The 17231-nt window shown below is 28.3% G+C and overlaps 2 protein-coding genes across 3 annotated transcripts; one reads left to right on the forward strand and one right to left on the reverse strand.

Annotated features, from left to right (window-relative positions):
- The first annotated feature begins 1989 nt into the window (after positions 1 to 1989).
- On the forward strand, positions 1990 to 4305 carry LOC118064635 (uncharacterized). Its single transcript, XM_035079355.1, has 5 exons — positions 1990 to 2066; positions 2150 to 2163; positions 2258 to 2633; positions 2746 to 2996; positions 3333 to 4305. Exons 1-5 carry the CDS (start codon positions 2023 to 2025, stop codon positions 3875 to 3877), a joined length of 1230 nt encoding a protein of 409 aa, XP_034935246.1. The 5' UTR covers positions 1990 to 2022; the 3' UTR covers positions 3878 to 4305.
- Positions 4306 to 5622: 1317 nt separating this feature from the next.
- LOC118064699 (uncharacterized) lies at positions 5623 to 17106 on the reverse strand. Of its 2 annotated transcripts, XM_035079487.1 has the most exons (16): positions 16898 to 17106; positions 16156 to 16565; positions 15943 to 16083; positions 15667 to 15883; positions 15472 to 15597; positions 11598 to 15271; positions 11047 to 11070; positions 10095 to 10247; positions 9836 to 10004; positions 8960 to 9755; positions 8553 to 8873; positions 8282 to 8480; positions 8007 to 8188; positions 7769 to 7894; positions 7506 to 7652; positions 5623 to 5990 (listed from the first exon to the last, which is right to left on the reverse strand). In XM_035079487.1, exons 2-16 carry the CDS (start codon positions 16523 to 16525, stop codon positions 5910 to 5912), a joined length of 6726 nt encoding a protein of 2241 aa, XP_034935378.1. In that variant the 5' UTR covers positions 16526 to 16565; positions 16898 to 17106; the 3' UTR covers positions 5623 to 5909. The 2 variants fall into 2 exon arrangements, with proteins under 2 accessions (XP_034935378.1, XP_034935388.1); XM_035079497.1 differs by lacking the exon at positions 11047 to 11070.
- Positions 17107 to 17231: the final 125 nt, after the last annotated feature.

A 17231-nucleotide genomic window follows, 5' to 3' on the forward strand; every position in this document is an offset into this window, starting at 1 on the left:
TTAATGAAAATGTAATTATATTTTATTAATATGGAATTTTTATGATAAAGTTTAAAAGAATGAGACGCTACAGATGTTACCTTAATCATATAAAAAAATACATATACTAATTCTACTTCATGTTAATTAAATTCAAAATTAAATTTAATCAATTAATCAAGAAAATAAAAATAAGTGCAAAAAATAATTATTAATCAGCTGTATTACTCGTAGAAATGGGAAAAGATAGCGCTTTTGTGCAGAAAATTTTTGTCTTAATAATAATAAATTATCCCCATAATGTCTGAATAATTAATGTAGTTTTTTAAAAAATCTATTTCCAAAGTGGATGTAAAATGATGTAACATCTTAGATATTTATTTTATGTTCTTACAAATAAATCTGTTAATCTATAGACTGATAATAATAATTTTGTTGTAATTATTATGAGTTTTATAATATTTAATTTATTTGAATAAAAACAAATTTTATGAATAATTAATTAATGACATGCTGATTATTATTTTAAACTACAAAAAAGTACCTTACATTATCAACATTGAAGAAATAACCAACAGCATAAATCTACATAAAATATATTCATATAAAAGATTATATATTTATTGTATTACATATGTATATAAATGAAGTCTCTGAAAAATGACTCTTTCATTACATTCCATGCCTTCAATTTCAACAATTACTAATTAAATTTTATCACCATCTCTATGAGGATTATTTATCATCATGAATTTACTGATATTTGTAATTTAATTCGTTGGAAGAGAATCATTTATGGGTCAATAAATAATAAATACATTTATTTATGAATTTCATACAAGAATTAACTTTAAAATAAATAGAATAGACCAGCTTTGAACTTACAAGCTTCCAAAGACAAAGTATGCCTACAGGCAGTATTATATTGAGACAACATTTAACATTTTGAGGCACGACTTTGTAACTGCTTTATTTATTATCATATCAAGAAATAATGAATTTTACGTTTTTTAATTCATTTTATACAACACAGATTCATTGCCTTGAGGAAGAATTAATAATTCAATATCTCACATCATAAAATATGAGCACTTTTTATAATTAATCTTCAGAAAGATGTGTATTGAAGAAGAGCTTCAATGATTGATAAAAGATGAAGTGATTTCCATTTTAGGATTGGAACATAAAAGCGACATTCATCACTCCATAGATATTAATGGTAATATATTTAATTTTGTTTAACTAGTATCGGAAGAGTTTATTTGAAAAGTTTTTGAGTTTAAATAAACAATATATATTCACCCTTTTGCATTTTTATCCATTTATTTATCCTTTTCATCAAAATTCTATTAGATTTTGTAAGCTATCTACTATTACTATCATTAATTAATGTTAGATTAAGATGATATACCACTGTTATCGCCTTTAATCGGATAAATTTATTGAATAAAATTCCTTTCATTAAAATTTATTATATGTATCTTTTTTATAGTTAGATAAATAAAAAAACATTTGTTGCTTTTGATTAAAGGATTATTAATAGAATATATGAATCCAAGTAATTTAGTTGTTTGTCCAGTTACTTGCCAGTGGTTTTACTTACTACTTCTACTTAAAATGCAGAGAAGTAACAGTGGGGTAGAAAAAAACAAACAAATGTGTCGCATGTGCCAGTAATAATTACCAGTATCGTCGGAAAAAAATCATTAATCCTCGGAAAGATTTTTTACGACTTATCATCACTTTAGATCGACTTAATTAATTATCGTTAATTTCTTTTTAAATGATTTCTGACCTTATTTTTGATGAATTTTAATTAACTTAATTGTTTTCTAATTTAATGAATCTTAAAAATTATTTTATATTACTACAATTTTTTTTTTACTAAATTCGATAGTAATAGTTAATCTATTTTGCGATTTTTATCGATTGGGATATTACACAATGCTGATCGATTAGCTTGCAAAAGTTTACTATTATGGTTTAGCTTTTACGCGTTCAACAAAAGGAATAAAGTAACAATAAAAATCATAGACCAGTAGCATGAGTTGTTACAGAATATTTGAGATGATATTTTGTTTTCTATCGTGAGTTAATGTTTGTATAATTTAATTCTAATGTATCAATTTCTAAAATATCTTATAATAATTTATTTTTTTCTTAAACGTAGAGAAATAATAAATAGTAAGTATTCAGTATTCTACTTTATAACAACTTCAGTACAAATTAACTAGCATTTAAACAAAGAACATCAATAAAATACTAGTAATTATTCTAGACTCTAAACCAGAATGTTTTATTCGAATTAACGATAATCTCCTGGAGCATCAACCGCTGTTTCTGCATCCCACAATAGAAAAGGGATTCATTTATCCTAAGGAAGTTGGTACAAATGTTGTGGTGATAAAATCCGGTGATTCAATCCGTTTAGCTTGTCCTGGAAGTCACATTTTATTGAACACAATAAAGCTTTATGAAAATGTGCTTTTTCAGTGTAGTGAAGATTATTTATTCTCTTTCATTGGAGAAAATATTAAAATGTCAATTTATCAAATCGTTTGTGATGAACATCCACGTCATGCTGCGAGAAAAACATCACGGTCATGTGAAATTGGAATAATTGGAGAGATTGGTTTTTTTATAACTAACAACAAGTTGATTTTCAATTTTATATTGCTTAACTATCTTGTTATATAACTGAATGATTTTATTAGATTACATTCAATTAAATGAATCAATTAATGAATATTTATTTCATTCAAACAGAAACGAGGAATTTTATAAAATAATTGATTTCTGTCATAATGAGCAGTGGAGTCACACAGTTTACGCCCACACTCAAATTCCAGCAGTAATTAATGCAGCTGCTAGGAATGTCCCTTATCCAGGATTTGTGAAAGGTGAATTTTTCCAAGGAATTGCTATTAGCAAAATTTATACTAAAAGAAATCAACGAGAAGTTCTTGGAGTGATTTTGAATAATAAAAGTCTGGCTCATCATTATATTCAGTCTACAGGTTCATTCTTTTTATTCATTAGCTTAATTTATCACTTTTGAACTATGTCATGAAGGTCAATATCCTGAACAATTATTTGTATAGTAAGACAAGTGCTGCTTAATGATATTTCAGGACTACTAGTAATGAAATATAATGGAATTAACATTTATTTTCATCATCGTAACTAAACAATTTTCAAAATGACATTAAGAAGTATTTTTCTCACGTTAATTATTATTTATTTGAATAAATATTTTAGCATCCATGTGGAACTTATTATTTCTTGCGTAATTATTGAAGATTTATTGCATTGAATTAAATATAAAGATAATTAACTGAATATCTGAATTTTAGGTAGTTATTATTTAGCAAGAGGACACTTGATAGCTAAAAGGGATTTAATTTATGCAGCTCAACAACGTGCGACATTTTATTACGTCAATGTGGTGCCAATGTGGCAGAGCATCAATAATGGAAATTGGAAGAAAATAGAAATAAGCATTCGAAATTATGCCAGTCATAAAAAGTGCAATCTTGAAGTATGGGCAGGTACTTTAGAGGTCTTACAGCTAGAAGATACTTATGGAAATCCTCAGAAAATTAATTTATTCCATCAAAACCATGAAGACCAGACAATACCTGTACCAAAGATATTATTCAAAGTTGTATATGATAAAATATCTCGGGCTGGTATAGTTTTCTTAACAGCAAATAATCCTTACTTGGAAAAATTCTTAGAAAATGATTATATCATTTGTGAAAATGTCTGTGAAAAGATTAATTATATTGCGTTAGATAAAAGATATGACAGAGGATATTCATATTGCTGCAGTATTAATGATTTCAGAAGGTCTTTCAAGTATCTACCATATTTTAGGACAGACAAATTATTAATTTAGTAGTTCTCATGGTAATATTCTCAACAGGTGCTTGGACAAAGTAAACAAAATATCAATTAAGTATCAATGAATTCATATATTTTAACATTTCAAATTATACAGTTTTAAAAAAAAAAATTTTACAAACGTATGAAATAAAATGATGCGAATATTTTTCATGCAAATTAATCATTGTTTTGTGCTATAAAAGTCATGGTAAAGAAAAAAGCCTACCGAGTTGGGGTCATTGCTTTCTTAATGATCTGTGTTGTTGAATAATCAATCAATTAATAAGGAAGTATGATAGAGTAGATAGTCTATGAATAAAACTAGGAAGTATTAATTAAAAATAGCTAGTAGGTGATGTATTGTTTGAAAATATTTTTTGTGTCTAGTAATTAGCATACATTGTTTAATGAACAAATACATTTTGTAACATGAAAATTTTTATTAATCATATAGAATGGAAAAAATATTTGTTAATTAATTGTTGGACGATTTAATGATTTATAAATATAAATATTAATAAAATTAATGAAACACTCCCAGATAAATATATTCTCTAATAGCTAATGATCAACAGAGAAGAGTACAAAATGATTTTGCATTAAGTATTTGCGCAAACATACTTGTCATGAAGCTTTCAGCTTTTATTATCTATTAATATATTAATATATACCTGAAAAATGTATCACTAAGTCTAATAATATAATAATGATTTATATTTTTTTATTCATAAATACTTATGGCACAACTTTAAGTACAAGAAAGTAATGAGAGCATCAAAAGTTGAAACTTCATTTACTATATTACATAGACATCTTATTGAATTTTAAGTTAATTTAATTCACTTTGTGAACTTGTCTTAATATTAATTATTTTATAATTGCATTTTCTACCTAAGTACTTATAAACTCGTCATTTAATGTCAGGCACGTAACTATTATCATTTTCATAATCAATAATAAGTATCAATGAAGTCAATAAGTTATTGTTTTTATTATTTTTATTTATAATTTGGTCATCAATTTTTATTTTCAATTCTCAAATTGATACTTGTGATTTCAAAAATGAAATCGATTGTTTTACAACTTCAACATATCTTCGAATCTTCATTAGATCATTGGACTTAGCTCAATTTATATCAAAATTTCTTAAAAAAACATGAATTTTTAAATTTATCTAGTAAGTCTATTAGTTCGAATAAGTATATTTTGCAGTCAACACTATTGTGCTTTGACTTTCTAATTAAATTAGCTCGTATTAGGGCCACAAAAGTAGCGTAATAAACATTATTGCACTAAAAGGATCACAGTTCACAAAGTATGAAACATATTGCTTCTATCAACCAATAAAGTTATCAATACATAATCATAATTATAAGAAACAGGTTAACTAATTCACATTGAAGAATCGTTGATTACGTTATAATTTAAAAAAATTATCATCATCAAAATTTTCTACACTTTTAACTCTAATATCTTATCATTTTATACCATAAAAAAATATTGGAAAACTTATTATTCGACCAATACAACGCACTCAATAGTATAATTTAATTTATCAGAAGATCTTTAGAACACAAATAATTTTTAAAAAAAATCAATATTAAAAAAAAAAAAATTATTTTAATAAATAAATATGTAAATATAAAAATTAAAAAGAAAATTATTTTTGATAAAAATAATAAAAATTTATGACTAGATAAACTTTAATGAATTTAAATACTATTAATTTGGTAACCAATAAGTAGATAGTTTGAATTATTATTTTTTTTTTTTTTTTTTTTTATATATGTATACCAATTTGTTTATTTTACAACCTAAACTATATTGTCATTCTCATTATATTTGTGACAGTATTTTATCAATAATTGTTCGTTCTAGAGACCTTCTTTTTATTTAAGTTTCCAGCGATAATTTATTATTCCAATACCTTTGTGAGTTTAAGTAAGTATATAGAGAGAAAGAGTAAAGTGAAACTCATCTATGATGATCGACAATAATACCTCGGTCATTCCAACTTATGGTGGAGCCGAGTATGGTGGGTTTTGTCAGCAATTCTGATTGTGTCTCTCGTCGCCAAAGTATGAAACTGATACCACATCGCCACCAACATTAATAAGACATTGACCCTGAAAATTTAACGATTGTAACGATTCAATTAAATGTTAATTAGACAATCAGATATGTTTTTTAATTGTCTTTAGCGCAGTCAAGTGTTCAATGAAGTATAAGAATTTTAAAAGAGCTATCACTAGAAAAATGTTAAAAAGGAAAATAATTCCATTGAGGGTTAATAATTAGAGGAATGAAATATGCAGTGGAATATTCTTTGAAAACGTGATCGTATTTATGACAGAAATAAACAAGCGATGTACAAAAGGCGATGTGTTAAATGATATGCATATATGACACGGAAAAATAATATTTCTTTTGCGCTCTTGAGTTTATTCAAAGGCAGACATGCGGAAAATTGGATTTAGTGTTCTTTGATGATCTTTTATTGCTATTTTATCGATATAAATAGTTTTTTATACTTTGAAAAAAATTACGAAGAAAAGTCCAGTAGTTATAATGATAAAAATTACACAAAGGAAAATTTATAATTAATTAATGATAGAATTTTATAATTACTTGATGCTTGAACGATCAAAGTTCAATGATTTTCACGAAAAGAAATAAACAAAGAAAATAATTATGAGTAACTGGTCTATCTTTTCCTGTTACGCACGAAAAAAATCCTGGACTTAATTAGTTGATTCAGGTTTTCAAATTAAGAGCAAAGGTGAAAGACTGACTAATGTGACAATTGATCAAGGAGACGGGAAATTGAGAAAAAGCTATTTACACGGCATACAACTGTTCTTTTAAATGAATATAAAGAGAATCATCTCTAAGCAAAAATGCAATTGTCACGAGACATTTTTATCCATGTCAGAATATAAAAAAGCTTTTTCCTCTAATAATAAATCGTCTAAGTTGATAGACAACAATGCCTTCTAATCTAATTTTTCTGTATGAATATTTATAAAAAAGTAGTTTTTTTTTAGTGTCTCTAAATCGTTTTAGAATTTTTAAAAAGATTGAACGATAAAAGTGATAAGTTTTGCTTTTTATCAAACAATTAACGACTGATTTTTATGTTGAAAAATTTATAACATTTTTTATAATAAACATTTTTAACTGTTAAGGGCAAGGGCTACTTGAATTACAAATGAGAGATAAAAAGAATAGAAAGAAATGATAGCAATAAGATCATGATTTCTGACTGTCATGTTTATCGTTTTCAAGTATGAGGAAGATCCTCTATTTCTTTTCTCAATTGGATTTCAAGGGTTCAAATGACTTAAACCAATAAAGATTCTTTGCATGAAGCGTGAAATTGAGCAAGGTTTGAATTTATGTAAAAAAATACGAACTCAAAAAATTCGATAAAAGCGTATTTTTATACAAAACAAAATGCAGTACCAAAAAGTCAAGGTCTTGCGGATAAAAACTTTATCATACTCCCGCTGTGGGGATTTATATTTAAATAAATTCGTACAAAAATTTGTTAAGCAAAAACCAACAATAAAGACTTTTCTCGAAAGTGTTCAGAAAGGTTTATATAAATTATTTCATCTGTTAATATAAGTTTCTATAAATACCTGATTTTTATGTGGGCTGTGAAGAAGAACGCATTGCGTCATAAAAAAGGCAACCATGGCATTTCCTCCCAATGCTGTTATATGAGCTCGAACAATAGCCAAAACTTCTGTTATAAAGCTGTGAGTGAAACCACTTAGTCCTCCATTCTATAAGAAAAGTTAATGAATAGTTACTCCGATATTTTATAGATATAGATGAACAGCAAACATCAAACACTAAACATTGTAAGTCAATAGAAAATTTTTTATGATATCAATATTACCTCTCTAATCGATGTACTTTCCCTGATAAAGAAGAAGTTCAAATTTCCTAAGTATCGTTCAATTCTTCCACCCGGAAGATAAGACAAAGGAGTTATATCAACACCATATCGTTCTTTCAGAGGAACCTTTAACAAGTAATAAAAAGTAATTAGAATATTACTTAAGTGTAGTTTAAGTTTAAGTCTTTATTAAAAATTTTCTACATTTTAAAGTTAAATGAAATATATTAAAACTCACATGTTTGTGCTTATGCTGCCCATGTGACTTTGTTTTGAATGGTGATCGGGGTCTTGACTTATGTGTTTGATTCGCAACTGGTGAAGAATTTGGTATGGATGTATGCGACTGATTTATTGTTTCCAATGCACTTGAATTTTCCGCTTGATCTTCATCCAAATTGAATATCAAATCATTATCGTCTGCATAAATACATAACAAGTTCTTATTAATACCAGACAATGAAATAATTCTATAAGAATTTCCTACATCATGAATTCAAACAATTAAGTTACCATTTTTCTTCAGTATATCTCTACTCGTAGAATTATTGATGCCCTTTCGTTTATATTTACTAATTTTTGAAGGCTCTCCTAATCCAAGTGCCATTCCAACAACTGATAATTGTATTTCATCTTGTTCAGGAAGTGCAACTTTAAATTGCATATCACAAAGAGCGCAAGGAATCATCCGTCTCAATTTAAAGAAAACAGTCTGAAATATAAATGTCTTCAATGTATTTCTAATGAACTTCAAAAATCCATTATTGTAATTGTTATTACTTACCTGAAGTAATCGAGCAAAATATTTAGAAGGCATTGAAGAATACTGTCCTGCAGGTATTTTCGTTCTTGATATTTGCGTAAACATTTGTAAATTTCTCACAATTTCCAGATCATCTAAACCAGGTATTGTTTGAGTATTAACAACATGGAAATCTTCAGGTGGTCTTTCATCCATTAGAAGATTTATACGATCAATGTCTTCAATATCGTCTACTTCAAGGATACATGCATCTTTTGTACCCAATCCTAAATCAAGATCAGGCAAATCATCATCTGATTCATCAGTATCTGATGTTGCAACATTACGGCCATTTTCAATTTCCTTAAAAAATGATTTAAACTTTTAATGTATAGATTTACAAAAATGATTATTTATACAGGACTATTGATTTTAGTAATAATACTTACAGTTATTGGCTTCAATCTATATAATTCTCGATTTTTTTTAACAGTTTCTATCAAAGCTTTTTGCATTTCAGCTAATTGATCTTCTTTATGCCAAGAATTTCCTGAAGCAATTTGTGGGATTGAAGGACTTGGTAATGCTGTTAAAAATACTGCAGTTCCAACAGCCATACCCACAATAAGTCTTTCTCCTATTGAAATTTGAACTTTCAAACCAAATATAGCATTCATTCCTTTAACTTTGAGCTTATTAAGCAATAAACTATGCAGTTCGTATTCTAAAAATGGTAGACAGTCTGAAATTTCTTTAGCATTCAATTCACCGCGTAAATCTCGTTTGCATTTACAAACTGTTGCTTGAATGAATACTCCTCTTCCTGTAATCGGAATATTATCAGGCAATTCGATAGTTGTAAATAAAACGTCAGGAACTTTAGCTCGTTTACAAATGGCACATTTTGATACGTCCACTTTAAACGGTACACTGGCTTCATTATATGGTAAATGACATAAATTGCATGCATTATTGAATGGAATATTTGGTATTTCGTGATCATTACTTTCAGAAATACGTTTAATTTTTCCGGTTAACATATTGGTTTGTCCTGATATTGGCACTTCATCTTTTTCATTGTTATTCTTATTATTTATTGATTTTTGTTGATTTTTATCTGCTTCTGTTGAGCTAATTATTGCTGCTTGCTGATTTTTATTGAGCAAAATATCTTGATCTTGATTTGAGTTGAGCAGATTTATTACAGCGGCAGTTCCAGAGGCATTGAGAACACATACATCATCACTAAATACAAGTTTTATAATAAATTAATTGAATCATCACATAAAATTTTGTCTTGTAATCCCAATAAAAATAAATCTCACCATATACTTATTTCTTCTTTGTAGCCTAAGACAACATTACAACCTAATGCTCGAGCATGAGATCTCACTTCCATTCTAATTTCAGTCCACCAGGCATCTCGACTTTCTGGCTCTTCTAGATTGCTTATCCTTTCTATTAATTTTACTGATCTAGCACTAACTAAACCTCCTGTATATCAAAAAATATATATTACTATTTAGTATAAGACCTATTTAATTATATTTTACATATTTAAAATAATTAAAATGATAATAGTACCTAAATTCAATACAAAGCCTGGTGGGTAGTGTTGAATAGTTATGAAAGGATATTCGAGCATTTCTAAAGCATCTTGATTCATCGTTCGTACAATTGCAGCTGATGGTTTCAAGTGTGTTCCCATTGATCTGTCACTTCCAGCTAATGAATTGCCTAAAGTTATAGAAAACAAAGAAAAAATTAATTATTTATGAATAGAATTCACATTTTTTTTTATAGAATCTAAAATATTTTTTCATTACAACGAATATAGTCAATACTGGTTGAAAAAAACTTAATCAACGTTAATTGACAATAATTAAGTTATAATAAATATATTAACTCGAATCAGTTTATTTCAATATTTTCAAATTCAAACAAATTTCACATATATTTTATTTATTGAAGCATCAACAGCACATACATTTTAGACATGTTGTTTTGTAAATAATACAATTTTGTTATTTTGAATAAATGAATATTCAATAGCATGCTAAAAACAACAAATAAAAATTAAAATTTATGGACGTGCAAATAACTGACTGAGATTTATTAGAGATGTTATAACGTAACGATTAATTATTTTATTGAAAGTTGATTGTGCATAAAAGTATTATAAATTAGACTGACAGTAATGTGAGATGATATCTGTAATAAACGAAGAATGAGAACTAACATTTAATAACGATGGAATTAAAAACAATACTACGGGGTTATGATATGTAAATATGATAACAGTAATTCACCCTACAAGTTCTGACAATTTTTCGAAAAATTATGTCTCAAAAATTGCCAATATTTTTATTACGAAAAAATTTTCAGTAATATGATTGGAGTTTTTTTGTGGCTAATTCCATTACCAATTATAATTTTTTATTTATTATAATATAACTATTTTTCAGGTCTTCTAGGGTCTAGATTCGATTAAGGACGACATTTCAATAGTGAAAATCACTTCCCTGGTGGTACTCACGTTTATGAAAGAATTTACAAAATCCTGGCAGGAGAATTAATGATAATGGAACAGAAAAAAAGATAATTTCCCGATATCGTTTGTAGATGAAAATGCAGTGATAAAAAATAATAAATTATATGGTACAGAGGTGATTGAGGCACAACACACGTGCATTTGATACAGAATTATCTAATTCTACAATTTTTTTTTTTTGAGTAATGAATAAAATAAAATAAATATATACAGCATGAATAAATGAAGTAACAAATAATTTTGATATGTTGATCAATTTTTGCCAGGAGTAGAAAATTTTGTTTCTTATTGTTCCTCTTTCTCCTCTATACATCATACTACATTCAATGGACACACTCTAGAAAAATTATATAATTCCTGCAAGGAGGGTCCAATACTTGTCACAGTAAAAATATCATTACATTGATGATAATAATAATAATAATAAATAACTAGAATCTTCAAAAATTTTGACACTCCAGAAGCGTTGAATTGCACTGAACTATTATTCAAGACTTTCATCCAATATATTATCAATAAAAAATTGTAAACTTTACCTTTCGGAGTGATGCTTAAATCAGAATCACTAGATCTTCTGTGTAAAGGAGCTTTAGAGGCTGGTGAGTTGTTAACTTTAGCCCCAACTGATGCAGGAAGAGCAGATGCTGGGTGTACTGGACTTGTGGGCTGATCATTTTGTTGTCTAGGGCAGAAAGGCGGGCAAGGCACACACGGGTCATTCAAATTAGCAATGTTAGTAGTTTTAGTTATTGGCAATTGATTTTTTAATTTACCTAAACTACCTTCACTATGACTTTTATGAACTGCAGGATCAATTTCAGTAGGATTTAGTAAATTTTCTGCATTAATTAATGGTTTTATAACATCCATTGCTATCGAATTATTATTAGCTTCATCTTTATTATTTATTTCTAAATTATTATTTACAGCTAGTTGTTTTATAGCAGTTGCTCGGTCTTTAGATTCATCTAAGTCTTCAATAATTGCTATAGGAATTATTTTGTCTTTTAAATTTGAAGGTTGAGGATCAGTGAAGCAGGTAGGATTGCTTTTAGGTACATTTTCTAGTGGGATATCACAAGAAGATGCATTCTTTTTCAAAGATAATGATGAAGAACTTGGTACTGGTGGAATTGATGCATGAGAGGAGGCATGATTAATATTTTGATGACTATGATGATGATGGTGATGGTGGTGATGATGGTGGTGCTTTTCTGGAGATTTTGATCTAGAATTTCTTCGGTGTAATCTAACTTTTCTAATAGAATCTGGAGATGGAGTCGTGCTGATAACTGATTTATCACGACGTCTTTTTTTACTTCTTGTCGAATCTTTTCTAAAGTGAGGGCTATGAACCATCAGCTTTGTATCAATTGTTTTCATTAAATCGAGCATACAATGCTGTCGAAATTTACGTTGAAATCGCTCACTAATTAATTGAGGATCCACAAAAACTTCTTGAGTTAGAGTATTTTCAATTGTAGGAGGTGGTGAACTACCTTTAGGATGTGGACTGTGGACTTTAATATCCTTTGTGTCAGCCATAGGGACTCGTAAATAACAATCTGGCTCTGCAGGAGGAGCTACAACAATCGCTGGCGCTGTCGATGAAGTGTTTGAAATTTTAGGTGTAGGTTGAATTGATTTTAAAAATTTATCATCTTCTTTATGGTCCATTAATTGGAGAGTATTCTGTTTTTTTAAAGGTCCTCTATAAATAACCGTTTCTGTTCTCGTAACTTTTTTCGATATTTTCTCTTTTTTCTCACTTGAACTTTTTGATGATTCCAATGACCCTGAATGGAATAAATATTTTTTATATGGGACAAAAGGTTCCTGAGTAGTCAATATCTCTGATTGAATTATACAATTATCTACTTTATTTGCTAATTGTTTTATGTGACTACTTTTTTCTTTTAGCACTTTAGCAGGTAGTGCTTGATCAATTTTAATTTTATCGGGTACTTCTTTGAATATATCAGTATTTATAGCTTTAGTATCAAGGTCTTCAGTATTTTCTAATTTTTTTCTATCCGGAATATTTGTATCAACTTGGTTTTCGACTTTGTCTTCATTTTGATTATTTGAAGTCATTCTTTCAGTTGGAAAATTTTCTTTATCATCTCTTTTTATTTTTTCATAATTAGTTAACTGGATATCTTGAAATTTCATTTCTTTTTCAAAATTAATACATGTTGTTTCTTGGACAAAAACATTATTTTTCAAATCACTTTCAGTTGTTTTATTATCTTTAAAATTAACAACCGAGAGTTCTTCATTAGGCATATTTTCTCTTAAGCTCTTTTCAGTTTTTTCATCAATTTTTGCTTCATTGGGAATTGGTATTTGATGTATAACAATGCTTTCAAGTTGATCACTTTCTTTATCAATGATTTTTGCTTCATTAATTAAAACGTTCGCTTTATCGATAAAATCTTCATTACTGGTTTCATTGGAAGTATCTTTTATTATTATTTCTCGAACTTCAACTCCCAAGATAGAATTTAATTGTTCAGGATCTGAATTAAAATCAATTAATGGTTTAAATAAAGGCTCCATGTAAGGCTCTGCTGAAGCAAAAAAATCAGGGACTGGTAGAATAGCTTCAAGTTCAGATTTTAATAATAAATCACATTGTTCATCAATTGGAGTACTCATTGCTGGAAATAAAAATTCATCAGACTGATCAATACTTTCTTGTTTGACTAAAAATTTCAATTTACAACTTGATGATGATTTTAAACGTGACTCTATAGGAGCATCAATTTCATCAGGCTTATCAGAATCATGAGATTTATTGATTTGATCATTAACATTAGAGAGCAACGAATATTCGATAGAAGTTTGTTCGTCTTCGGGACTAGAAGGTGCTGATGGAAGTAAAGGAGTAAAACTCTCATCAGGGCTTTCATCGGAATCTAAAATTAAATTTTCCGGTAATGATGTTTTTTGAAATCTCTTACTAAAGTTTTCAGATTTATTTATAAAATTATCTCCTTCGATATCCATTAAACTCAAGTTCAAGTGAATTTTCTCAGCTTCAGAAATTTTTTCTTCAATCTTTTCTATTCTTTCCTTTACTTCATCTAAGTTTTCCTTCAGAATAAAACTGGATAATATATTATTTTTCACATCCTCATTGTTATCGTCACCAGAATGATTGGTGATAAGAGAATCATGCAGGATATTGTAATTTGTGCTTGATTCAGAAGGATCGTCGTCTTCAGAAGATGAAGTATCCGTTTCCGATGAAGACATCATTGGAATATTTAGATTATTGTCAAACTTTATGCTCTCTAAACATTTCTTTTCTGTAGCAGTAAAAAGTTCATTTGTTATTTTTATTCTATCATTTTCTAGTTTTTCTTCTGCTTCTTCCATTTCTGGCTCTTCAGGGATTCTATTTTCTATTCCAATTATATTATCAACATCTTCGTCTAAATTAATTATAGTCTTATATTGACTATCGTTATTTATTGATTCATCATTTTTGAATAGCTTAGAAGAAGATTCATTTTCTCCGCGATTATTCAATAAATTAACAGGTGACGGAGTTGGTGTTTCTCGATCTTCGTGAACGCTGTCTAAAGGAAATCCTGCATGAACTGATCGAATCAATGAAGCGACTCCACTTTCTGTTGAATTTTTTTTATGAGTAAACTTTTTTCTTCGAATTTGCCGTAAATCTGAAACAGAAGATTTTGTGGAATCTGATCCTACAATTGACCAAGAACTTGAATAAGTGCTGTCTTGGTCGCTTTCATCATCAAAAGAATCAGAAAATTTGGATTTCATTTGGATAACTCGTTTTGGAAAATATTTAAGATTTTTTAAACTGCGTGTAAAAACTGAAGTTCGTTCTCCACGCATGTCTTCAAGGGCCAACATCATTTTCAAAGAAGATTCTGTTATTAAATCATCAGACAAAGATAAACTTGATGCCCCAGTTTTCTTAATATTAGATGGACTGTTTTGTAATGACATTTGCTTTTTCAAATTGCTTGTGTGATATTCTGTAACTCGGACAGAATTTGACCGTATAGGATGTCGTTCAGTTTTTGGAAAGCGATTTCCAATTTGAGTTTTATGAATGTTGGTTGGTGAATGAAGTATAGGACTATAATTAGGAGATTGGGAAAGAAGTGGCAGACTATCATCACTTTCTGAACACTCGAGCTGATGTTTAGAATGAAAAGAGTAACACGCGAGGCTGTTCCATGCAGGCAAAGATAAAAAATAGTTAAATTAATTCTTCTTTTACAAAAATTATTTTAAAATTACTTGTGTTTTTAATTCGACCGAATATTTTTTACTAGATCTGTACTGCTATACGTCATTTTTTACTCTTAATAGATAAAATTGTAAAATGTTGTATAACAAAATATTTTTTTAGCATAAAATATTACTCACTCTTCGATATTCGTGGTTTCTATTAGTGAAGTAGTCATATCTTGAAGCTTTATAAGCGTTACTGCAGTTCCTATTCCACGTGCAACTATGCCTGATTCACCTTCCAAGTCAAAATTCTGAACATATCTGAACAAAAATATTTAATTCATGTAAATTGGATATTCATTTCTTTAAATAAAAAAAAACAATAAATACCCAATAACAGCATTTCCTCCAAGATCCATAGCCTTCAAACCAATCTTTCTCTGAACTTCCCCGCTAATTTTAAAAAATAAGGTTTGTCGTGCTTCGTTTGATGCTCTTGGAGTTCTTATTTTATCAATCCATTTATACTCTGGATCATCGCTTACTATTAGCTCTTCTACGAAACCGTGTATGACTTGTGCATGATATCCATGTGGTACATTTGGAGCTGCATATAGACATAATTTTTATAACAAAAATAACATCTTACATTTTCTTTATACTTACAATAAAAAAACTGCACGCCACAAGATGACTGTCTAAATTTATTAAAGTCTGAAAACAATTCAACCTTAACTATTATATTCACTTCTCCTCGAATCCCATGCATTGTGTCATATACTGGAATCCATCCAGTCATAACTGAACCTAGAAAATATTTGAAGAATAATTTACGACATAACATTTTGTTGATAATATATGCTTGTATTTTTTAAATACCTCCTTGAGCACCGGTGCTAGAGTTCATGTTTGCTTCTAATGTCCAAATATTTTTAACAGTAAGAGGCAATCCAGGTAATAATAAAGGATTTAAATTAAGGTAAACTTTTCCAATGGCATCGTTTGCAGAATAAGTATCATGATCCATGAGTCTTATTTGCAATGGTTCATCTTGTAATTCAGCATCATCAACTTCGAATCTATACCATTCTGTGTTCCACTGGGGATTAAGAGTTTTTCTGCATACATCAGTCTTATATGTCGTAGTACCGAATTTTATTTCAACATAGGCATCCGTTGTATCTCCTGATCGATCCATTACTGGCAGGTTTCTACCTGCCAATATTTTGACCTTTATTTTTCCAGGCATCGCTTGCGATTGTCATTCAAATTCTGATACGTTATATATTCTAAAAAAAACAAAGAGTGATGTCAATCAAAAAATTTCATTTAACCATTTCTTTGATGATAATATTTAAAACATAATTAGTTAGAATATTCGGAATCGATTGCACTCATGCAATTAAAATAAATATGAGCCTTATATTTACTTTAGTTGCTTGATAAATATTTAAAGCAGTGATTTAGATGATATAAATATCTATTTTTGACTTTTAACTTTCAGTATTATTAACTATGTTAAATCTCAAGATATCCGTGACGTATAAATTCACATGGGCATATAAAAATATAAGAAGAAAATCTTTATATTAACGGCTTAAAAAGAATATAAATAACTTACTCTCTTCACTGATAATTTAATAGGTTAAGATGATCTATTATGAAAATTTTACTGACTTTCACTTCGATACTTGAAAATTAATTAAGGATTAGATAATATAATTAATAATTCGCTCAAATTCAATAAAATCATTATAAGTTAGCGGTTAAAATTATGATCTAAATATAAATTAAATTTTTCGGAGCACAATTCAATGTGTTGTGATTATTTTTGTGTACTAACTACTAAACTCAACCTACAATTTACCGACGTATTCATAAAAAAGTTATAGATGTCGCTAATGTCTAAATTCACTCGCCATAGATTGGCTTATGTTGGAAAGTTTTTAATCCAC

Source organism: Chelonus insularis, unplaced genomic scaffold, assembly GCF_013357705.1.
Source record: "Chelonus insularis isolate UGA/USDA-ARS -01 unplaced genomic scaffold, ASM1335770v1 contig_117_pilon, whole genome shotgun sequence".
Classification (NCBI taxonomy): domain Eukaryota; kingdom Metazoa; phylum Arthropoda; class Insecta; order Hymenoptera; family Braconidae; genus Chelonus; species Chelonus insularis.

Bases quoted from the DNA above. Each gene is read 5' to 3' on its own strand.
- LOC118064635 (XM_035079355.1), top strand. From the start codon at position 2,023: ATGAGTTGTTACAGAATATTTGAGATGATATTTTGTTTTCTATC. The intron at 2,634-2,745 runs GTTGATTTTCAA...TCATTCAAACAG, and splicing joins TTTTTTATAACTAACAACAA to AAACGAGGAATTTTATAAAA. The intron at 2,997-3,332 runs GTTCATTCTTTT...TCTGAATTTTAG, and splicing joins TCATTATATTCAGTCTACAG to GTAGTTATTATTTAGCAAGA.
- LOC118064699 (XM_035079487.1), bottom strand. From the start codon at position 16,525: ATGCCTGGAAAAATAAAGGTCAAAATATTGGCAGGTAGAAACCTGCCA. The intron at 9,756-9,835 runs GTGAGATTTATT...ACTTGTATTTAG, and splicing joins AAAGAAGAAATAAGTATATG to TGATGATGTATGTGTTCTCA. The intron at 7,895-8,006 runs GTGAGTTTTAAT...TACTTGTTAAAG, and splicing joins GGCAGCATAAGCACAAACAT to GTTCCTCTGAAAGAACGATA.